This window comes from Bufo bufo, chromosome 2 (assembly GCF_905171765.1).
Source record: "Bufo bufo chromosome 2, aBufBuf1.1, whole genome shotgun sequence".
NCBI lineage: Eukaryota > Metazoa > Chordata > Amphibia > Anura > Bufonidae > Bufo > Bufo bufo.
In genome coordinates this window covers 679,209,330-679,233,614 of record NC_053390.1, presented here as the reverse complement: position 1 = coordinate 679,233,614, position 24,285 = coordinate 679,209,330, and the positions used below count along the sequence as shown (strand labels likewise).

General features: G+C 41.5%; 1 protein-coding gene across 3 annotated transcripts in view; it reads left to right on the top strand.

Moving 5' to 3' along the window:
* DDX60 (DExD/H-box helicase 60) overlaps window positions 1–18,063 on the top strand; it is a 460,164-nt gene extending 442,101 nt beyond the window's left edge. For all 3 annotated transcript variants that reach the window (XM_040418645.1, XM_040418646.1, XM_040418644.1), the window contains 5 exons: window positions 2,317–2,459; window positions 2,975–3,126; window positions 3,924–3,986; window positions 16,288–16,746; window positions 18,023–18,063. In XM_040418645.1, coding sequence (XP_040274579.1) covers window positions 2,317–2,459; window positions 2,975–3,126; window positions 3,924–3,986; window positions 16,288–16,381 — 452 coding nt within the window. In that variant the 3' untranslated portion in view covers window positions 16,382–16,746; window positions 18,023–18,063. The remainder of the gene's footprint in view (window positions 1–2,316; window positions 2,460–2,974; window positions 3,127–3,923; window positions 3,987–16,287; window positions 16,747–18,022) is intronic.
* Window positions 18,064–24,285: the final 6,222 nt, after the last annotated feature.

The window sequence follows — 24,285 nt, the reverse complement described above, 5'->3', positions numbered from 1 at the left end:
CCGTTTGAAGATGACACAATATGGCTCAATCTTCAAACGTATCCGTCTGAACTACTTTCACACTTAGAATTTTTTCTAAGCTATAATGCAGACGGATCTGTTCTGAACGGATACAAATGTCTGCATTATAGGAGCGGATCCGTCTGTGCAGACCGCAGACGGATCCGCTCTGAAAGCTAGTGTGAAAGTAGCCTTAACGTTCTAAAACGCTACACAGGAGGTTTATAGTCTATGGGGGCGGTCATGAAGTGGTTAAGGGGCTTACCTAACAAACCACCCATATATCACTGTATTTTAAAAAAAACATTTTTAAATCTTTGTTAACCTTTTAGGTGTTCCACAGGAATTAAAGCAAAATGGAGAAATTTAAGAATTTGTGCAGATTTTTTATTTTAATCAATTTTCTCCTGTAACATAGCAAAGGTTAACAGATTCTGCAGTTTACACAAACACCACATATGTGGTTATTAACTGCTGTATGGGCACACTACAGGGCTTAGTATGGAAGGTGCAACATAGGGGTTTTGGAGGGCAGATTTTGCTGTAATGGCATTTGAAGAGACCCTGAGTGGTGCGTTGACCCCACAGACATTTCATAGAATTTAGAAACACTTGGCTGTGAAAATGAAAAATGTAATTTCTTGCAATATAATGTAGCTTTAGCCCCAGATTTTTTCATATTCACAAGTGGTAACAAGATGTGGCCATAAACAGCTGTTTGGTTACTCTGTAGGGTTCAGAAGGGATAGACCACTTTTTGGCTTTTGCAGTGCAGATTTTGATGAGTTTGTTAACTGGCGCCATGTTGTTTTCAAACAAACTGTGTACTGTTTTGAGGTACATATCACTTTTTGATCACTTTTTATTCAGGTTTTTGAAAGAAAGATAAAGAATAGGAAGCAATTCTGCAATTGCCTTTTGAGTTTTGTTATTGCAGTGCTCACAATGTGGGAAAAAATGACATGTTATCTTTATTCTGGCGGTCAATAGGATTACAGAGATTACAATGTTAAAGTTTTGCTAGTTTTCCAAAACTTTCCATTTTTGAGATCAATATCTTTAAAAATTTTATGGCGATGGTCATGTGAGGTCTCATTTTTTGGCAGGATGAGGTGATTTTTTATTTTTTTTTTAAAGATTTTTTGATTGCCTGATATGTTTGTTTTTCTGGGAGTTGAAGTGACCAAAACATGACTATCTTTTTTTTTTTTTCAACTGAGGGGCTAGATCATGTTATTTTTTTTTATAGAGCAGGTCATTATGGACTTGGTGATAGCCAATATGTCTACTTTTTATTATTTTTTAAATGGTTGTTGGTTGCAAAGGTTTTTTTTATACTTGAATTTGGTTTTATTTTTATAAGGCCTCGTGCACACGACCGTATGGTTTTGCAGTCCGCCTTAAACGGACCCATTTTTCTGTTTTTTTTTGTTTCAGTAGTGTTTCAGTTTCGTTTTGCCGTTCCGTTTTTCTGCTTGGTTTCCGTTTGTGATCAGTTTTTTGCGGAACTGAAACTTACAATAATGTTTAAACAGTAAGTACATTAAAAAATTGGGCTGGGCATAAAAATTTCAATAGATTGTTCCGCAAAAACGGAACGGATACGGAAGACAGATGGATGCATTCCGGTTTTTTTGCAGAGCCATTGACTTGAATGGAGCCATGGAACGTGATTTGCGGGCAATAATAGGACATGTTCTATCTTTGAACGGAAATACGGAAACGGAATGCATACCGAGTACATTCCATTTCTTTGCGGAACAGAAAAAAAATAAAACGTTTGTGTGCAAGAGGCCTAAAACACAATTTTTTCCCCCTGATCATTGGTACAATACATACTGTATTTTAACTGTCAGTTTCAAACTGAAAGTTGCCTATGAGACCCAGCCAGGGGCTGGGCTTCATAAGCTTCTGTAGCTGACACAGGCCTTTGTATAGCCTTGAGCTAACATAGCAACTATCTGCACCCTGCATCACTGGGAGCTTATAGGCCGAACTCCTTCCTGGCTGCGCCAAGTTGTTAAGGGGTTAATGCCAAATAGTCTGTGTTTTAATGGGTTAATGGCATTAAACAATACTCCTAGAAATGAATGGTAAATGTTATCCTGCAGAGAACAGAGATTAATTCCCTGTTGACTTTTTTATATGTAATCGGATGTGGTCATTGATGTAGATACCTACGACAAGGCTCCACCATTTTTCAAATATATGTAGTTGGGGAGCACACATACATTACCTTATTTCAAGTTTATATCCACCTTTGATTCTATTACCATTTGTTTGAGATATTATATTTAATGCAAGGTCTACTTTCAGATTTTGCAGGTAAAGAGTGTTTGAATTCTGGATTGGTGGATCACTTGATGTCGTGTTATGAAGCCAGAAGTGGTATCACTCCGTTTGCATGTCTCTCAGGAAACACAGATAATGACTTGATGAGTATGAAAAACCTGAGCAGTGTAAGTAAAAGGAAGAATATAAAACACGTCAGAATTCTCTTTTTTGTACTTTGGGAATCCCCTCCTTATCCTTGGATAAAGTAGAAAGATAAAATTGTGGCCTTCCGTAGGCACCACTAGGTGGCGCTCTCTGCATATTTGTTTATGCAGCTGTCATTGAACTCAGTGGGAGCTGTATCTGTCTGTCTATAGACTCTATAGTGTGCGCTCCCTAGCGACTCCTGCTGGTTATCATAAAGGAAAGCAGTTCAGTGAGGGGTATTCTTTCAACATGGGCCCCTTACAGATGAAAAGGTTTTTCTTCCTGGTTTGGCATATTTTGTAAAACTTTATTTAAACAGTAAGCAGAGGGGATCTCATCAACTTCCATCTTAATATACCTGTATAACAGATATTTGAGCCTTAATTCAATCTGCACTTGAGTAGGAGATAGAGGGGCTACTTTAAATACACAGTATAAAGTAACAGTCTTATTTGTTCTTGAATTTTAAATGTTACCTATGATATTCCATCAGCTGATGATGCAAACGGTGCACATTCCCGAGAGATATATTCCACTGTTGCCCTTTGAAAAAACTGATATGTTCGGACGAAAACGATACCTTAATGCCTATGCCCTGGATTTCTTCAAACACGGCAGCTTGGCTGCCATTGTCGTGGATAATGGGTATGTTTTATACTTTACAGGAAAATACAGCAACACATTGACATATTTCTGTGTTAATAGAAAAGGTAAACTTAAAAAAAAAACATGGGCATCTCTGTCTGAAAGGATAATTTGCTAGCCTTGGTTTATAATGGGGTCCGCCACTCTGCTCTTTTTGACAAAGACTCCTGGTAAGGTCTCTGGAAGCACATGAGAGTGTAACCTCACCAAAAGCAGCAATTTAGAGTTTAGCTTTTAAATGTAAGTACCGGTAGTTGTGAATCGCTATGAGCAACAAGGTAGCTTTTGTTAGTTTTACATTAGTTACACAGGTTGATAAAGAAACAGGTCCATCAAGTTCAACCTTTCTCAGATCAATCATACTGTTATCACTTGTCCTCACACAGCTGCATTGTTTTTGGGCAGCAGATTCCTGTTCACACAGCCAAATGTGCTACCCAGAAATGATGATTGAGGTGTCTGCATAAAAGAGGAATTCACCCGATGAACAGAGTTCGGGAAAAAGTTTTTAACAGTAGAAATTAATTTAAGTTATTACCCGAAGTTTCACGAGACTTCGCAAAGTAATAACTTCGGCTCATCGGAGCCAATACATTCTAATACTGTAAGGAGCGCTCACTCCGGACAGTATTCAAACAAAGTTATATGCGAATAGACTTCGGATGTTTCATCCGAAGTTGATTCACTCATCCCTAAATTACAAATAGTCAATCTTTCAGGAAAAAAATAAAAATAAATCATGGATGCTGGTCACATCATCCTGGACAAGCTGTATAAGGTGTCTCTTCTTTTTCAAGGTTAAATTCTGGAGAAGCATATTATGTATTGAGGGACTTCTACCTTACCATTGCAGCTATAAGGTAAAGTATTAATTCCTGTGCCAATTCCATTATTCAAACATTACTCCATATTTACTACACAATACTATTATAATATCTCTAGGGTTAAAACTTTTTTTTAGGATCCACTCATGGTATTTTTTTTAACCCTTTCATTGCCACAATTTTAGCATTCCATATTAATAAAACATGAATTATAAAAAAAATACTGTATTTTACCCCTGAACCAGGGGGCCAGCCAAGCCCTCCTCTCTGCCGCTGGCCAGGTACATAATGAGCTCTTGGTGATAATTAACGCTTTAAGAATCAGGTACTCATGTATCCAGCTAGCAACCACACATGCCCTCTTGAATGCAACTGCTGTGGCCCGCATCTCACTTCCTAAGTCCCATGCTCCATATCTTAAACAGAGACAACTGGAGGAGGAGGACAGAAAATGGTAGCTATTTATGGCCACCACAAAGGGATGACTTTTTTCTGCAATAAGACACACCTTACACACAAAAAATAAATAAAATGCCACTCAGCACTCTACATGCAACTTCATACAGTTTTGCATTCCGGACACATGCCGATGATAAATCCTTATTATGGCTTGGTAGTTGTTCTCAACTAATATACATACTGCCACAAACCTATATATGTCTACTTTTTATTTGTTGGCAAATATGCCAGCTAAGGGCAGCACAGCGTCTTTCCGCCCTCCCCCTGCAGCTCCAAGCGCTGAGATTGGCCGGTCAATGAAGACCAACTCATCACAGTGCCGTAAGCAGTATGGAGCTGCATGGGGGGGGTCATAGGGAGGAGACTGGTGCTGAACTAGTCAGCACCAGTCTCCCCCGAGGTCAGGTAGGAGAATCCAGTGTTTGGGCTCCCCTGCCAGCGCTGCAATTGGTTGGAACAACAGAATCCCTCTGCATGCAGCCATTCTAGCTGGCGACTGCATGCAGAGTAGACCTGTTCCCCTCTGGGCTGTATCTGCTTGCTGGGACTTGTGGTGCACCACCACAGCTTTTACTGGTACATGTAAAAAGAAGAGAAGAAGAACATCCGTTGCAGTGATTTTTTATTTTTTTTTGCTGAAGTTCCAGATCCTAATCCACCACCCTTTTCCAAGCCCTAATCCCTGTCCCTATTTTCCAAAATGGGGTCACTTCTTGGAGTTTTTAATTTCTGGGGACCTCAGGAATTTTTTACATGCGAAATGGCACCTAAAATCCATGTCTGCCAATTCAGGCTTGCAAAATCCATATTTTGCAGTTTGCCTCTAGAGCCTTGCTGTGCGCCCATACATCAGTTTTTGACCACATATGTGGTGTTGCTGTATTCTGGGGAAATTGGGGAACAAAATGTGGGGTGCTTTTTGTCCTGTTTTGTGAAAGGGAAAAATGTAGGTGTAAAGCAAATTTTTCTTGAATTTTTTTTAATTTTTAATTTTCACTGCTGAAAATGATTCTATGATAATGATAATTCTAGGAAACACCTTTGAGATCAAAGTGCTCACTACACACCTTGAAAGATTCCTTGAGGGGTGTAGCTTCCAAAATGGGGTAACTTTTTGGGGGGTTTCCACTGTAGGGCCACCTCAGGGTGTATTCATATGCGATATAGCTCCCAATTACCATGCCAGCTAAATCTGCTCTCCAAGCGCCATATGGTGCTCCTTCCATTCTGAACCCTGCTATACACCCATATATCAGTTTCTGATTACATGTGGGGTGTTTCTGTAAACTATAGAATCAGGGTAATAAACATTGAGTTTTGGCTGTTAACCATCAATGTGTTACAGAACAAATGGATTCAAATGGAAAATCTTGTGGAACACCTAAAGGGTTAACGACGTTTGTAAAAATCTGTTTTGAATACCTTGAAGCGTGTAGTTTCTAAAACAAGGTCATTTATGGGTGTTTTCTAATATGTAAGCCACGCAAAGTGACTTCATAACTGAACTGGTTCTGAACCCCTTAAGGACCCATGACGTACCGGTACAAGTTTAAACTAGGGCTGCATAATCGCGATAATCGGCAAATGCGATATGGCGATTTGGCCGACCCGAAAATGCCGCGATTATATATGAAGGGGCCCCGCGCACATAACTGGCTTTGTGTGTAAAGTATTTTACTAGTGTGTGAAACAATCTCTCTCCTATTGATAACAGGTCCAGCCTCTGTACTCACTGTCACTATGAATGCACTGCAGCGAGCGGACCGGCCGGCGCGTGACTGACGTCACTTAGTAACGCTCCTGCTTCCTGAAGTGGGAGGAGCGTTACTAAGTGACGTCAGTCACGCGCCAGCCGGTCCGCTCGCTGCAGTGCATTCATAGTGACAGTGAGTACAGAGGCTGGACCTGTTATCAATAGGAGAGAGATTGTTTTACACACTAGTAAAATACTTTACACACAAAGGCAGTTATGTGCACAGTTTAGGACACATGAGGGGACACATAGGGCCATGAGGGGGACCAGCATAAGATGCTATATGTCTTATGCTGCCCCCCCCTCATGGCCCTATGTGTCATAGCACACATCACCTATAACAGCGTCCTCCACAGATCCCCCACATAACAGCATCCTCCACAGATCCCCCACATAACAGCATCCTCCACAGATCCCCCACATAACAGCATCCTCCACAGATCCCCCACATAACAGCATCCTCCACAGATCCCCCACATAACAGCATCCTCCACTGATCCCCCACATAACAGCATCCTCCACAGATCCCCCACATAACAGCATCCTCCACAACACAGAGTCATCCACAGATCCCCCACAACACAGAGTCATCCACAGATCCCCCACAACACAGAGTCATCCACAGATCCCCCACAACAGTCATCCACAGATCCCCCACAACAGTCATCCACAGATCCCCCACAACACAGAGTCATCCACAGATCCCCCACAACACAGAGTCATCCACAGATCCCCCCACAACACAGAGTCATCCACAGATCCCCCACAACACAGAGTCATCCACAGATCCCCCACAACACAGAGTCATCCACAGATCCCCCACAACAGTGCCATCCACAGATCCCCCACAACAGTGCCATCCACAGATCCCCTATAACTATGTCATACCCAGCCGCGTCAGCGGCTCATATGGGAAAATCCAAGCAAATAGACCTCTAGCACAATTCCCTTAAAATATTGCATCGCATATCGTTATCGCAATTTTTAGGGCCCTAATCGCAATCGCACAAAATTCCCATATCGTGCAGCCCTAGTTTAAACCGCGATTGCGGCGCGGGTAAATCGGAACAGGATGCCCGCTGAAATCATTCAGCGGGCATCCTGTCAAAACGCCGGGGGGCGATATCGGCGATCGCCGCAAACCGCAGGTCAATTCAGACCTGCGGTTTGCGGCGGTGCCATCGGGTCCCCATGCGGCTATAGGGGGGACCTGATGGCATATAAGGCAGCGCGATGTCTAAGGAAGAGACGTATTGGAATGCATTGTAAAGGAATATACCCCCCAAAGTTCAAGTCCCAAAGTGGGACAAAAAAAAAAGTTTAAAAAAAAAAGTTTAAAAAAAAAAGTTTAAAAAAAAAAAGTTGAAAAAATAAAGTTTCCCCCCCAAGTAAAAATAAACAAAAACTTAATTTTCCCCAAATAAAGTAAAAAAAAAAATTGGTTAAAAATAGAGGGGGGGGGGGGGGGGGGGGGGAAACGGAAAAAAAAAGTATACATATAAGGTATCGCCGCGTCCGTATTGACTGGCTCTATAAAAATAACACATGATCTAACCCCTCAGATGAACACCGTAAAAGATTTTAAATAAAAACTGCTAAATAAACCATTTTTTGTCACCTTACATCACAAAAAGTGTAAAAGCAAGCGATCAAAAATAGTGCCAATAAAACAGTCATCTCATCCCACAAAAATCATACCCTACCCAAGGTAATTGCCCAAAAACTGAAAAAATTATGGCTCTCAGACTATGGAAACACTAAAACATGAAATTCTTTGCTTCAAAAATGAAATCATTGTGTAAAACTTACATAAAAAAAAAAGTATACATATTAGGTATCGCCGCATCCGTGACAACCTGGTCTATAAAAATATCACATGATCTAACCTGTCAGATGAATGTTGTAAATAAGAAAAAATAAAAACGGTGCCAAAACAGCTATTTCTTGTTATCTAGCCTCACATAAAGTGTAATATAGAGCAACCAAAAATCATATGTACCCTAAACTAGTACCAACAATACTGCCACCCTATCCCGTAGTTTCTAAAATGGGGCCACTTTTTTGGAGTTTCTACTCTAGGGGTGCATCAGGGGGGCTTCAAATGGGACATGGAGTCAAAAAAAACAGTCCAGCAAAACCTGCCTTCCAAAAACCGTATGGCATTCCTTTCCTTCTGCGCCCTGCCGTGTGCCCGTACAGTGGTTTACGACCACATATGGGGTGTTTCTGTAAACTACAGAATCAGGGCCATAAATATTGAGTTTGGTTTGGCTGTTAACCCTTGCTTTGTAACTGGAAAAAAATTATTAAAATGGAAAATCTGCCAAAAAAGTGAAATTTTGAAATTGTATCTGTATTTTGGAACACCTAAAGGGTTAACTACGTTTGTAAAATCAGTTTTGAATACCTTGAGGGGTGTAGTTTATTGAATGAGGTAATTTTTGGGTGGTTTCTAATATGTAAGCCTCGCAAAGCGACTTCAGACCTGAACTGGTCCTTAAAAATTGGGTTTTTGAAAATTTCTGAAAAATTTAAAGATTTTCTTCTAAACTTCTAAGCCTTATAACATCCCCAAAAAATAAAATATCATTCCCAAAATAATCCAAACATTAAGTAGACATATGGGGAATGTAAAGTAATAACTATTTTTGGAGGTATTACTATGTATTATAAAAGTAGAGAAATTGAAACTTGGAAATTTCCAATTTTTTAAGAATTTTTGGTAAATTTGGATTTTTTTTATAAATATTAATTTTTTATTAAAAAAAAAAAATCACTTTATTTTTTGTCCCACTTTGGGACTTGAACTTTGGGGGGTATATTCCTTTACAATGCATTCCAATACTTCTGTATTGGAATGCATTGACTGTATGAGTAATACTGACTTGATTTTACCAGTGTCATGAAGTACAATATGTGACGAAAAAACAATCTCAGAATGGCCTGGATAAGTCAAAGCGTTTTAAAGTTACCAGCACTTAAAGTGACACTGGTCAGATTTGCAAAAAATGGCCAAGTCTTTAAGGTGAAATAGGGCCTTAAGGGGTTAAAATAGTGGGTTTTTGGAAATTTTCTTAAAAATGTTAATATTTGCTTCTAAACTTCTAACATAAAAAAAATAAAATGGCACTTACAAAATGATCTATACATAAAGTAGGCATATGGGAAATGTAAAATAACTATTTTGTTGTTTGGAAAGTTACAAATTTTTCCAAATTGTTGGTAAATTTGGAATTCTTTATAATAAAAAAATTAAATTAAATTTGACTCAAATTTACTACTGTCATGAAGTACGATATGTGACAAGAAAACAATCTCAGAATCGCTTGGATAAGTTAAAGCGTTTTAAAGTTACCACCACATAAAGGGACACGTCAGATTTGCCTGGTCCTTAACCCCTTAAGGACTCAGCCCTATTTCCCCTTAAGGACTTGGCCATTTTTTGCAAATCTGACCAGTGTAACTTTAAGTGCTGATAACTTTAAAACGCTTTGACTTATGCAGGCCATTCTGAGATAGTTTTTTCGTCACATATTGTACTTCATGACACTGGTAAAATCAAGTCAAAATATTTTTTTTTATTATTTATAAAAAAAAATCCAAATTTACCAAAAATTCATTAAAAAAATTCTCTACTTTTATAATACACAGTAATACCTCCAAAAATATAGTTATGTTATTACTTTACATTCCCCATATGTCTACTTCATGTTTGGATTATTTTGGGAATGATATTTTTTTGGGGATGTTACAAGGCTTAGAAGTTTAGAAGCAAATCTTGAAATTTTTCAGAAATTTTCAAAAACCCAATTTTTAGGGACCAGTTCAGGTCTGAAGTCACTTTGCAAGGCTTACATAATAGAAACCTCCCAAAAATGACCCCATTCTAGAAACTACACCCCTCAAGGTATTCAAAATTTCACTTTTTTGGCAGATTTTCCATTTTTATAATTTTTTTCCAGTTACAAAGCAAGGGTTAACAGCCAAACCAAACTCAATATTTATGGCCCTGATTCTGTAGTTTACAGAAACACCCCATATGTGGTCGTAAACCGCTGTACGGGCACACGGCAGGGCGCAGAAGGAAAGGAATGCCATACGGTTTTTGGAAGGCAGGTTTTGCTGGACTGTTTTTTTTGACACCATGTCCCATTTGAAGCCCCCCTAGAGTAGAAACTCCAAAAAAAAAGTGACCCCATTTTAGAAACTACGGGATAGGATGGCAGTTTTGTTGGTACTAGTTTAGGGTGCATATGATTTTTGGTTGCTCTATATTACACTTTTTGTGAGGCAAGATAACAAGAAATAGCTGTTTTGGCACAGTTTTTATTTTTTGTTATTTACAACATTCATCTGACAGGTTAGATCATGTGATATTTTTATAGACCAGGTTGTCACGGATGCAGCAATACCTAATATGTATACTTTTTCTTTATTTATGTAAGTTTTACACAATGATTTCTTTTTTGAAACAAAAAAAAAAATATCATGTTTTAGTGTTTCCATAGTCTGAGAGCCATAATTTTTTCAGTTTTTGGGCGGTTACCTTGGGTAGGGTATGATTTTTGCGGGATGAGATGACGGTTTTATTGGCACTATTTTGGGGTGCATATGACTTTTTGATCGCTTGCTATTACACTTTTTGTGATGTAAGGTGACAAAAAATGGTTTATTTAGCAGCTTTTATTTTTTATGGTGTTCATCTGAGGGGTTAGGTCATGTGATGTTTATAGAGCCGGTCGATACGGACGCGGCGATACCTAATATGTATACTTTTTTTCCCCCCTATTTTTTAACAATTTTTTTTTTAACTTTATTTGGAGAAAATGACGTTTTTGTTTATTTTTACTTGAAACTTTTAATTTTTGGGGGGGAAAACTTTATTTTTTGTCCCACTTTAGGACTTCAACTTTTGGGGGTCTAATCCCTTTTACAATGATTTCCAATACTTCTGTATTGGAATGCATTGGCTGTATGACTGTGTACTGTCATGGCCAAAAGTTTTGAGAATGACAAATATTAGTTTTCACAAAGTCTGCTGCTAAACTGCTTTTAGATCTTTGTTTCAGTTGTTTCTGTGATGTAGTGAAATATAATTACACACACTTAATACGTTTCAAAGGCTTTTATCGACAATTACATGACATTTATGCAAAGAGTCAGTATTTGCAGTGTTGGCCCTTCTTTTTCAGGACCTCTGCAATTCGACTGGGCATGCTCTCAATCAACTTCTAGGCCAATTCCTGACTGATAGCAACCCATTCTTTCATAATCACTTCTTGGAGTTTGTCAGAATTAGTGGGTTTTTGTTTGTCCACCCGCCTCTTGAGGATTGACCACAAGTTCTCAATGGGATTAAGATCTGGGGAGTTTCCAGGCCATGGACCCAAAATGTCAACGTTTTGGTCCCCGACCCACTTCGTTATCACTTTTGCCTTATGGCATGGTGCTCCATCGTGCTGGAAAATGCATTGTTTTTTCACCAAACTGTTGGATTGTTGGAAGAAATTGCTTTTGGAGGGTGTTTTGGTACCATTCTTTATTCATGGCGGTGTTTTTGGGCAAAATTGTGAGTGAGCCCACTCCCTTGGATGAGAAGCAACCCCACACATGAATGGTCTCAGGATGCTTTACTGTTGGCATGACACAGGACTGATGGTAGCGCTCGCCTTTTCTTCTCCGGACAAGCCTTTTTCCAGATGCCCCAAACAATCGGAAAGAGGCTTCATCAGAGAATATGACTTTGTCCCAGTCCTCAGCAGTCCATTCACCATACTTTCTGCAGAAGATCAATCTGTCCCTGATGTTTTTTTTTTTTTGAGAGAAGTGGCTTCTTTGCTGCCCTTCTTGACACCAGGCCATCTTCCAAAAGTCTTCGCCTCACTGTGCGTGCAGATGCGCTCACACCTGCCTGCTGCCATTCTTGAGCAAGCTCTGCACTGGTGGCACTCCGATCCCGCAGCTGAATCCTCTTTAGCAAAATCACTGTAGAATAGCAGTGGCCAATATGGCGGAACTGCTCAAACCCCAAACACTGTAGCGTGTTTCTCATTGGGTGAGCAGTCCCATCGCATGTGAACCACAGAAATATCATGGCAGATATGGAGGAGCTGCTCAACCCCAAACACTGTAGCGTGTTTCTCATTGGGGGAGCAGTCCCACCGCACGTGGACCGCAGCAAACGACCACCCCGAGCAATTAATGCGTACAAAGGAGGACGCCAGCGCGGTCCACATGCACCACAAAAGCATCCTGCACAAGCCAGAGCATTGTGCGGATGAAAATACAATTATATAAATCACTGAGAAAAATGCACCAAAAGGATATGCCACTGACTATACTAGCTGGTCATACAAGCAGATATTAAAAGCTGAGACTTTCGCCAATATATTCCTGTCAGGAAAATATCGGAGCCCATCATTGCACCACGTCACGGTCACTCAGCATGGCAAAGGGTCCTACCACTACGCTAACTGTGGTGTGAACACGGTCTGAAGGTGATGTAATCCAGCTCACAGCCCAGCCTGCACACAAATGCCTAGCAGGACAGCCAGTGCAATGTGAACAAAGCAAGGCTGTGAGCCCCACCCATATCCTCCATCACATGGTCTGATATGGGTGGGGCTCACAGCCTTGCTTTGTTCACATTGCACTGGCTGTCCTGCTAGGCATTTGTGTGCAGGCTGGGCTGTGAGCTGGATTACATCACCTTCAGACCGTGTTCACACCACAGTTAGCGTAGTGGTAGGACCCTTTGCCATGCTGAGTGACCGTGACGTGGTGCAATGATGGGCTCCGATATTTTCCTGACAGGAATATATTGGCGAAAGTCTCAGCTTTTAATATCTGCTTGTATGACCAGCTAGTATAGTCAGTGGCATATCCTTTTGGTGCATTTTTCTCAGTGATTTATTGAATCCTCTTTAGGAGATGATTCTGGCGCTTGCTGGACTTTCTTGGACGCCCTGAAGCCATAACAAGAATTGAACCTCTTTCCTTGAAGTTCTTGATGATCCTATAAATTGTTGATTGAGGTGCAATCTTAGTAGCCACAATATCCTTGCCTGTGAAGCCATTTTTATGCAACGCAATGATGGCTGCACGCATTTCTTTGCAGGTCACCATGGTTAACAATGGAAGAACAATGATTTCAAGCATCACCCTCCTTTTAACATGTCAAGTCTGCCATTTTAACCCAATCAGCCTGACATAATGATCTTCAGCCTTGTGCTCGTCAACATTCTCACCTGAGTTAACAAGACAATTACTGAAATGATCTCAGCAGGTCCTTTAATGACAGCAATGAAATGCAGTGGAAAGGTTTTTTTGGGATTAAGTTAATTTTCATGGCAAAGAAGGACTATGCAATTCATCTGATCACTCTTCATAACATTCTGGAGTATATGCAAATTGCTATTATAAAAACTTAAGCAGCAACTTTTTCAATTTCCAATATTTATTTAATTCTCAAAACTTTTGGCCACGACTATTACTCATACAGCTTCCGGCCTGTGAGATCCAGGGGGCTGGATCTCACAGGCTCGTCACTGGAAGGCAGCGCGATGCCTTCCTTAGACATCGCGCTGCCTTCCATGCCATCGGGTCCCCCCTACAGCCGCATGGGGATCCGATGGCACCAGGTAAAAGCCGCAAACCGCAGGCCTGAATTGACACGGGGGGGGGAAGGGTCACAGGACCCCCCCCCCGGCGTTGTGACAGGATGCCCGCTGAATGATTTCAGCGGACATCCTGTTGCGATTAACCCCCGCCACGCCGCAATCGCGATTTAAACTTAGGACGTACCTGTACGTCCTGAGTCTTTAAGGGGTTAAAACAATTGTTACAAGTGGTATCTTATTTGTAAACAGTCACCGAGTATAGTATGTTTTTCAGCAGTCACTGGATACATCAATGATACTCACTGCCAGGGGGAGAAAAACAGAACTGGATTGCACATCCACAATGCTATGCTTTGATCTAATCAAACTCGCTTCTCAGCGCCATGTTGAAGTGTACAGCCCCCCAATACTGCATGCTGTACAAGAGGCATTAGTGTACATTTTGATCAAAAGGCATAAGCCCACTCACCACGCCAAGGTCGCCTCTTTGAGTGGGACCTCCTCTGACAAAAAGGCGCAGCGCAATGCGGCACTGCCCTAGTAGGCAGCGGGACCCAGGAGTCAAACAGCAACCCTGCTGTCCGACAATGCCACCCATGGCACTGGGTCCCACCAACCCACCAGTGCAGAACCACATAAACAAAGGCCACCACGCAGTACTGCACCATGTGAACAGTTGTCTAAGACAACATGTCCATAGCTATCAGGAGCTACAGGTCAATGACCAATATATGCAGACTTCTGTGATTAAAACCACCTGTGCTGAATGGGAGGAGTGCTGATACCAGTAATAAAGAAAAAGATGGTCCAATTACATGCCAGGAGGAGAAAAACATTACTGGATCCCACATCCACAATACTATTCGTCCCCCACACTGACCCCATATAATAATTTCCCCCACACTGCCCTCACATAGTAATCCCCCCCCCATAGCAATTTGCCCCCACACTAACCCCCATGTAGTAGTTTTCCTCCACAGTCCCTTCAGTAATGATGTCCTCCTGTGCCCCCCAGTAATATCCCCCAAAGTTGCCCAAAAAAAAACAAAAAAAAAAAAAAAAAAAAAAACACTAAAAGCTAAAACTCACCTGTGTCCCGGCACCCACTCGCAGATGTTATGGGCCGGAATACTGAGGCAGGCTGCATACTGAGGCCTGCCTGCATCAGGATTTTACTACCACATAGGCCTGAAGCCTATGACAGATCGGCAGCAGGGCAGGGAACTATGTATTCCCGTGCCCCGCTGCAGTATTTAGCTGAGTTCCAGTCGCAAAAGTCTTGTTGCCATCTGCACATTCTAAGTCGCATTGGCGACCATTTTGGTTACCTTCTGGAGCACGGTTACTAATGTATTATCTATATTGCCTCCTTTACTGGCTTGATTCATTTTTCCATCACATTATACACTGCTTGTTTTCATGGTTACAACCGCCCTGTAATCCAGCAGTGGTGGCCGTGCTTGCACACTATAGGAAAAAGCTCCGGCCTCTCTGGTGGTCGGGACTGTGGGAGGGCACATAGGCTGGTGCTTTTTCCTACAGTGTGCCAGCATGGCCACCACTGAAAGGGTAGTGTATAATGCGATGAAAAATAATGAACCCAGCCAGCAATGGAAGCAATATGGATAACAATACATTAGTAAGTGCCTTGTATTAGTGTTTATTACATAGAGTTATTTGCTGAAGTGACATAACCCCTTTAACTAAACTAGTCTTCTAGCACCATTCCTGGTAATGGATGGGTTCACATGCACCACTGCAGCCACTAACTGGCTTCAGCGGTAATCACTCAGCAGTGGCATACCATTTGGGGGGCACGCCACAGCGGTCAGTCTTTGACTTTACTGGTGCACGTGCCTCCATCCATGCAGAGGTTTGGAAGACCAGTTAAGGGGAAACAGGAGAGAACTTTTTAATGCTACTTTCACAGTGGCGTTTTGGCTTTCCGTTTGTGAGATCCGTTCAGGGCTCTCACAAGCGGTCCAAAACAGATCAGTTTTGCCCTAATGCATTCTGAATGGAAAAGGATCCGCTCAGAATGCATCAGTTCCGTCTCCATTCTGCTCTGGAGGCGGACACCAAAACGATGCCTGCAGCGTTTTGGTGTTCGTCTGACGAAACCGAGCCAAACGGATCCGTTCTGGCACACAATGCAAGTCAATGGGGACAGATCAGTTTTCACGGACACAATAGAAAATGGATCCGTCCTCCATTGACTTTCAATGGTGTTCAAGACGGATCCGTTTTGGCTATGTTAAAGATAATACAAACGGATCTGTTCTGAACGGATGCAGGCGGTTGTATTATCTGAACGGATCCATCTGTGCAGATCCATGACTGATCCGCATCAAACACAAGTGTGAAAGTAGCCTAACAGGTACAACGCAATGCTGATCAGTTAAAAATACCCCAAAGTTGGACAACCCCAGATAGATATTTCTAGATTTTCTCGGTATGTAAAGGTGAACATATAAATAACTGTTTTTTTTTGTTTTTTTTTTACCAGTGTTGCTTTGAATGAATTATGCGAATCAGACCCAGTTGCATTGGCCTTTGAACAACTGAAAACGATGTATATGGAAAAACTACGTGTAGTATAACAAGTCCTCCTCAGAGCACCATGACAACATTCAAGCTATTTTACTATACCGTAACTGGAAATCTATAGCTGCACCATTAAAATAGTGGCATTATTGATAGTGAAATTTTGATATATATGCAGTTTTTTTCAGCTCTGTTCACATTAGCTGTGGACTGGTGATCAGACAGGATATGACCTGACCTGGTGTCCATAATGGAAAGGTTCAAAATGTATAGATGCAAGTGAACTCAGATGAAACTAATTATATTGCTGGTGAGTTAGCATTTCCATACACCAAAAGAAAAAGCCAGAGTGCTTCCTAATATTATGGTAGATTATTTAAATTAATGAGGCATTTGGGGAATATTACTAGGAGCTGTATAGGTCTAAAGCAGGCATCCTCAAACTGCGGCCCTCCAGCTGTTATCTGTAGGCTGTTCGGGCATGCTGGGAGTTGTAGTTTTGCAACAGCTGGAGGGCCGCAGTTTGAGGATGCCTGGTCTAAAGCTTTGTATAAAAAGGAAGACTTGTGTCAATACTTGGGCAGCATTCCTTTTAGGAGACTTACTGAAGAGCAAAAAAATTACCTTGAGGAAAACATACGTTTGGAGGAATTGGTTAGAGCTCTGAACTCAACTAGCGACAAAGTGTCCCCGGGAGGAGATGGGTTACCATTTGAAATATATAAGGAGTTTAGCCAGGAGTTACTTCTAGAACTAATGGAGACCCTGATGGAGGCAAAGACATAAAAAAAAAAAATTGCCTGCTTCAATGGAGGAGCCCATTATGTTGATCCCTAAACCCGATAAGGACTTACTAAAGCTAGAATCATAGACCCATTTCTTTGTAAAATACTGATAAGTTGCTGGCCAAGGTACTGGCAGATAGATTAACAAAAGTAATAAACAATTAAAGGGGTTGGCCACTATACAAGTACTTTCCACTATATAGTGGGAGGTAGGGTAAAAAAAAAAAAGTTTCCTAATATACTTTATAAAAACATTACCATTCAGATTTTTTTAATAATGAGCCCCGCCCCCTCAGCCCCACTCTGCGTGCAGCCAGTTCGTCCATGGCTGCACGCGACATGGAGGAGCTTTAGAGAAAGCTCATCCATGGCTTTATTCTGACTGCACATGCGCTGCTTTTCCCATCAAGAGCAGCACATGCCCAGTCTGCCACTGGCACGCTCCCTGCTCAGACTGTCTCTACAACCGGCTCATTCCTGTCAGAGTTCGGGAGAAAAGAGCGCGCCGGGGAATCAGACGCGCTTACTTTTCTCCCCGCTCCAAACTGACGCGCACCCTGCTCCGAATGGTAATGTTTTTGTAATGAGCCCCGCCCCCTCAGCCCCACTCTGCGTGCAGCCAGTTCGTCCATTGCTGCACGCGACATGGAGGAGCTTTAGAGAAAGCTCGTCCATGGCTTTATTCTAACTGCACATGCGCTGCTTTTCCTAATAAGAGCAGCGCATGCCCAGTCTACCACTGGCGCGCACCCTGCTCCGACTCGGTCTCTACAACCGGCTTATTCCTGTCAGTTTGGAGCGGGGAGAAAAGTAAGCGCGTCTGATTCCCCGGCGCGCTCTTTTCTCCCGAACTCTGACAGGAATAAGCCGGTTGTAGAGACCGAGTCGGAGCAGGGTGCGCGCCAGTGGTAGACTGGGCATGCGCTGCTCTTATTAGGAAAAGCAGCGCATGTGCAGTCAGAATAAAGCCATGGACGAGCTTTCTCTAAAGCTCCTCCATGTCGCGTGCAGCAATGGACGAACTGGCTGCACGCAGAGTGGGGCTGAGGGGGCGGGGCTCATTACAAAAACATTACCATTCGGATTTTTTTTTATAAAGTACAGGTGAAACTCGAAAAATTTGAATATCGTGCAAAGTTCATTTATTTCAGTAATGAAACTTAAAAAGGTGAAACTAACATAAGAGATAGACTCATTACAGGCAAAGCGAGATATTTCAAGCCTTTATTTGTTATAATTTGGATGATTATGGCTTACAGCTTATGAAACCCCAAAGTCACAATCTCAGGTACCCTTTGCTCAGGGGGTATGGATTAATTAGCTGACTAGAGTGTGACACTTTGAGCCTAGAATAATGAACCTTTTCACAAAATTCAAATTTTAAGCTGCATTAATGCAATTCCTTTTAATTTGCATTACTGAAATAAATGGACTTTTGCACGATATTCTAATTTTTCGAGTTTCACCTTTATATTAGGAAACTCTTTTTTACCCTACCTCCCACTATATAGTGGAAAGTACTTATATAGTGGCCAACCCCTTTAATGAAGACCAGACTGGCTTTATCCCTGGGCGATTGATATACTCTAATGTTAGGAGACTTTTTATGAATATAGAAGGAAATAAAAGTATAGATACTAAAAAGGGCAATACTGTCGTTGGATGCAACCAAAGCATTTGATTGCATGTAGTGGGAATACTTGTGGGGGGTCCTCAAACGTTTTGGGTTTGGGGATTCTTTTATAAGTTGGATTAAGCTTATTTACTCACATCCCAGAGCGAGAGTAGCGGTGGATGGGGTTACGTCCCTGCCCTTTGCCCCTTTTTAGGGGCACTAGGCAGGGATGTCCTCTATCCCTGTTGCTCTTTGCAACTGCAATAGTGCCTTTAGCGATTAGTATAAGAGAATGATAGTATTAGGGGATTTCAATATGGTAATGTAAGGGAGAAAATAATGTACGCAGATGATATTTTATTGGTTTTGGCTGACAAGGATTTAGAATTAGCCAGAGTAATGGACACAATTGGTGAATTTGGATACTATTCTGGTTTGAAAGTAAACTGGGGAAAGTCACACTTTATGTTACTGGGGGATAGGGAACAAGATGGGTGTCTTGATGTACATGTTGTGGGTAGTGATAGTAGTTTTAAATACCTGGGGATAAATATTACAAAGAGTTTATCCGGATATATTAAGTTAAATGTGATTCCTCTTATTGAGGAGTTGAAAAGAAAAATTCATTTGGAGAAGATTACCAATGTTAGACAAGACAGGTTAATCTGATAAAGATGATCTTTCTCCCGAAGATTCTTTATGTATTACAGTGTGCAGTGTATTACAGTGTGCTTTGGTCTGGTTGCCAACTAGGATTTTTAATATATTTGATAAGAGAATGAGGGAATTTATTTGGAAAGTAAGTAGTGCTAGAATAAGGAAAGAAATCCTGCAATTGCCTATCAAAGAAGGGGAAATGGCACTATTTAACTGGGATTTTTATTTTTTGGTGGCACAGTTTGGGTATATGAATGGAGATAAATGTAACACCTTTTTTGAGATGGTATTTGGGGTGAAAAGATAGTCAATGTAAGATGATGGAGGTTTTGGAGTCTGGAGTATTGGGGATCACAAGTAATCGTATTTTTACTTTAATGGATCACGTGTGGAGAGAAATGAAAAGAATCATGGATGTCAAGGGATATATGGATTTTACACCTATATGGAGTAATATTAATTTGAGAGAAATTCAGAAAATTAAGTATTATGTGAACTGGGAAAGTAAGGGTGTTCAGTGGTTTTCATATTTGTTTGAAGGGGATGTGTTGAAAGACTTTGAAACATTGAGGCAAGAATTTGGGATTGTGAATAAGGATTTTTTTTTTTTTTTTTATATTTGCAATTAAGGAATGCAATTAGTTTAGGAGTCAAACTCTCAAAAATATAAGATGGCGTCTATGGAAAAATATAAATCCTTTTTGGATAATGGAAAAGCAAAAGGGAGCATCTCAAGAAGTTATAGATTATTGTTGAAGATGAAGCAAGGTAAAATTAAAACACTGGCCAAAGAGAAATGGAAGAAAGATATTGTGGGGTTATCGGAAGAACAGTGGGTAGCTATATTATTAAGGAATATGTCCTTGGTCTCAATGAGGGCCTCATGGGGTTTCTCAATTTTTTTTTATATTCATAGACTGTACCGCTCTCTGGTGATGCTTAAAAGGATGGGTTTGAAATCTTCTGATGAATGCCCTAGAAGTGGTATGGAACAAGCAGGGATATATCATTTAGCTTGGAGATATTTAGTTATTGGTCAGGGATAGAGGATGTTATTAAAAGATTGTGGGGGTACAAATACAAGGAGATCCAGTGGCTTGTATATTAGGTGGCACAGTACAATTTGGGGTTTCAAAAATGGATAAGAGAGTACTTAGTAAACTCCTATTTCAGGCAAGACTAAATATAACTAAAAAGTGGATTGAAAAAGGACCCACCATTGGTAGCAGATTGGAGGAGAATATGATAAAGATAGAGGATAGTGTATAATAGGGGATAGGAGTATTTTGATAATTTTTGGAAAGGTTGGTTAACTAATACAGGTATGATATATATATTTTCTTCTCTCTCTCAGGGATTGCAGGGTTGGGGGGGGGGGGGGGGATAAAGTAAAAATAGGAAAAACAGAAAATCTGCTTGTTTTATATAAGTATGTACTTCGTGTCTTTTATATGAACAAAAAATAAAATTATTAATTATTAATACTATACTGTTTTTTTTTATTTCCAGTTGATTTTAATATCTATTAAGAGGTAAATAGTACACAGTAACATTCTACCAGCACACAGTGGGAGGAGATTTACTAAACCGGCCGACATGTCCTCCATCCAATTTATGCACCCAATTTTTTCATATTTTACTTGACAAAAAGGTTACAGAAAAGGGGCGTGACCTAGCAGTAATTAGCATGGCTTAACATTTTACAACTTGCGCAAACATTTAGTGCAAAGTAAGCCAACCAATAGAAGCTGAAAAATTAGATTAAAGTAGTAAATCTGCCCCAGTAGTATGTGTAGGAGACAACATCTGGGATTAGAAAACCAGCGCTACTTGATTGTAGATCAGCCCCATTCACTTTAAATAAGCTGGTCTACAATCCCAGACAACCCATGGACATTTGCGGCACTGTGTGTAAGAAAGCAGGCCTGTTTTTCTAATGCTCCATCTGAAAGTGTGAAAAAGAATGGAAACAGAGTAAAAATGGGCAATAGGGTTGTCTTGACCGGCAGTGCAGGTCCTCAGTGTACAGTTATGGCTGATGAAATCCAGAGGCAAAAACAAAATAAATTTGCTTGTTCATAAGGCATCTTCAGGCCAGGTCATTAAGGGTTTAACTCTTAGAGGATCCTCGCCCTACATGTACGGCGCTGGTGGACGTGACTTAAAGAGGACCTTTCATTGGTCCAAACATTGTGAACTAAGTATAATGACATATACAGCGGCGCCCAGGGATCTCACTGCACTTACTATTATCCCTGGGCGCCGCTCCGTTCTCCCGTTATGTCCTCCGGTATGTTCAGGGACCTGTCTGTCGCCTCCATGGCCATATACAGTGCTTACATTGTCCTATAGCACACCATGGTACCTTTGTCTCTTTCTTTACACTTGCAGAAGCTGGAAAAACGAACTTTGATTTATATGCAAATGAGCCCTCGCAAGTGCCCAGGGGCGGCGTTCATCGTGTTGGAGCCCAGGCTGCTCTGCCTTCTTTCATTGTTTCCCCGCCCCAGCCTCTGCCCGCCCTCCTATTCCCTTGCGTCATCCTTCGGTCCGGCTGAGATCCCGCGCCTGCGCACAGCGGCAATGTGGCGTTTGCCGGCGCATTGCAGTGCGCATGCTCCGGCCCAGTGAGGCAGTGCACAGGAGCAGGATCTCGGCTGGACCGAAGGATGACGCAAGGAAAAAGGAGGGCGGGCAGAGGCTAGGGCAGGGAAACAACAATGAAAGAAGGCAGAGCAGCCTGGGCTCCAACACAGTGAACGCCGCCCCTGGGCACTTTGCGAGGGCTCATTTGCATATGAATTAAACTTAGTTTTTCCAGCTTCTGCAATTGTAAAGAAAAAGACAAAGGTACCATTCATGTATAGGTTTGCTATAGGACAATGTAAGCACTGTATATGGCCATATGGTGGTGACAGACTCCCTTTAAAATTATCCTAGTGAAATCTGCCCTCCAAAAACCATATGGCGTTCCTTTCCTTCTACGCTCTCCCGTGTGCCCATACAGTTTACGATCACAATTGGGGTGTTTCTGTATACTACAGAATCAGGGTAATTGGCTGTTAACTCTTGCTTTGTTACTGGAAAAAGTTGATTAAAATGGAAAATCTGCCCAAAAAAATGAAATTCTGAAATTTCATCTACATTTTCTGTTAATTCTAAAGGGTTAAGAAAGTTTGTAAAATCAGTTTTGAATACCTTGAAGGGTGTAATTTATACAATGGTGTCATTTTTGTGTGGTTTCTATTATGTAAGCTCCACAAAGTGACTTCAAGAACTGAACTGGTCCTTAAAAAGTGGGTTTTGTAAATTCTGAAAATTTTTAAGATTTGCTTCTAAACTTCTAAGCCTTCTAACGTCCCCAAAATATAAACTGGTATACACAAAATGAACCAAACAATGTAGACATATGGTAAATGGAAATTAATAACTATTTTAGGAGGTATCACTATCTGTTTTAAAAGCAGAGAAATTAAAATTTGGAAAGTTGCGAATTTACTTTAGTAAATTTGGCATTTAAAAAAAAAAAAAGAAAAATATTGACTGACATTTACCACCATCAGGAAGTACAGTGTGTCATAAGAAAACAAACAAACATTCTCAGAATGGCTTGGATAAGTAAAAGCGTTCCAAAGTTATTACCACATAAAGTGACATGTCAAATTTCCCAAAAAAGAGATTTTTGTATAACTTACCAGTAAAATCTCTTTCTCGCTCTTCATTGGGGGACACAGGAACAGTGGGTATAGCTATGTCCTCTAGGAGGCGTTGACACTAGTAAAAGCTGTTAGCTCCTCCCCTGGCATTTATACCCCTTCCAGCCTGGAGAGAGAGCTTCAGTTTGTGTACAAGCAGTAGGAGAAGCAAGCCAACCAAAGAAAAAACATGGAACACCAACCATGCCAAAAGACCCAACGGGGTTCAAACCAGCAACAGCTACAACTGTGGTCAAACAACAATACTGGGTGGGTGCTGTGTCCCCCAATGAAGAGCGAGAAAGATTTTACTGGTAAGTGTTACAAAAATCTCTTTCTCGCCCACATTCATTGGGGGACACAGGAACTGTGGGACGTCCAAAAGCAGTCCACAGGGAGGGAAAAACCACAGACCCATGGAAGCAAGCGTCCCTGCAGGCATCTAAGAATGGTCACCTGCAAGACCACACAGCCCAAGGCAGCGACCGCTTATGCATAAGTATGCACCTGGTAAGTTCTTGTGAACGTGTTTAAAGGAGGACCAGTAGCTGCCTTACACAACTGAGCAGCCGAAGCGCGATTCCTCTGAGCCGAAGAAGCGCCCACCGCTCTGTGGAGTGAGCCGTGACACCTAAGGGCGGAACCCTGCTCCGGGCGTGGTATGCTTCAGCAGTTGCAGACCAAATCCAACGTGCAATTGCCACCTTTGAGGCCGCCAATCCCTAGCGAGGACCCTTCGGAAGACAAAAAGGGGTTCCGTACGCCGGAAGAGACTGGAGGCTGCCAAATAATGATCGGAGCTCTGACAACGTCCAATAATGTAACTGCCTTCCGTAGGGTGTGAAGGGGAGGAACAGTGAAGGGAGGACAATTTCTTCATTGATATGGAAGTCAGAGACCACCTTAGGGAGAAGGAATGGGCCGGATAACCGCCTTATCCTGGTGAAGAACCAGGAAGGGTTTTCTACAAGAGAGCGCCCCCAACTCGGACGCCTGTCTGATGGATGTGATAGCCACAAAAAAGACTATCTTCTAGGACATGAGCCGGTATGAGATCTCCCGCAAGGGCTCAAAGGGAGAAGACTGGAACGCTGAGAGAACCATATTCATATCCCAAGGCGGTAAAGGACAGTACAGAGGAACCGTATGTGCCACTCCCTGAATGAAGGTTTCCATGGGCACCAGGGAAACCAGAGGACGCTGGAAAG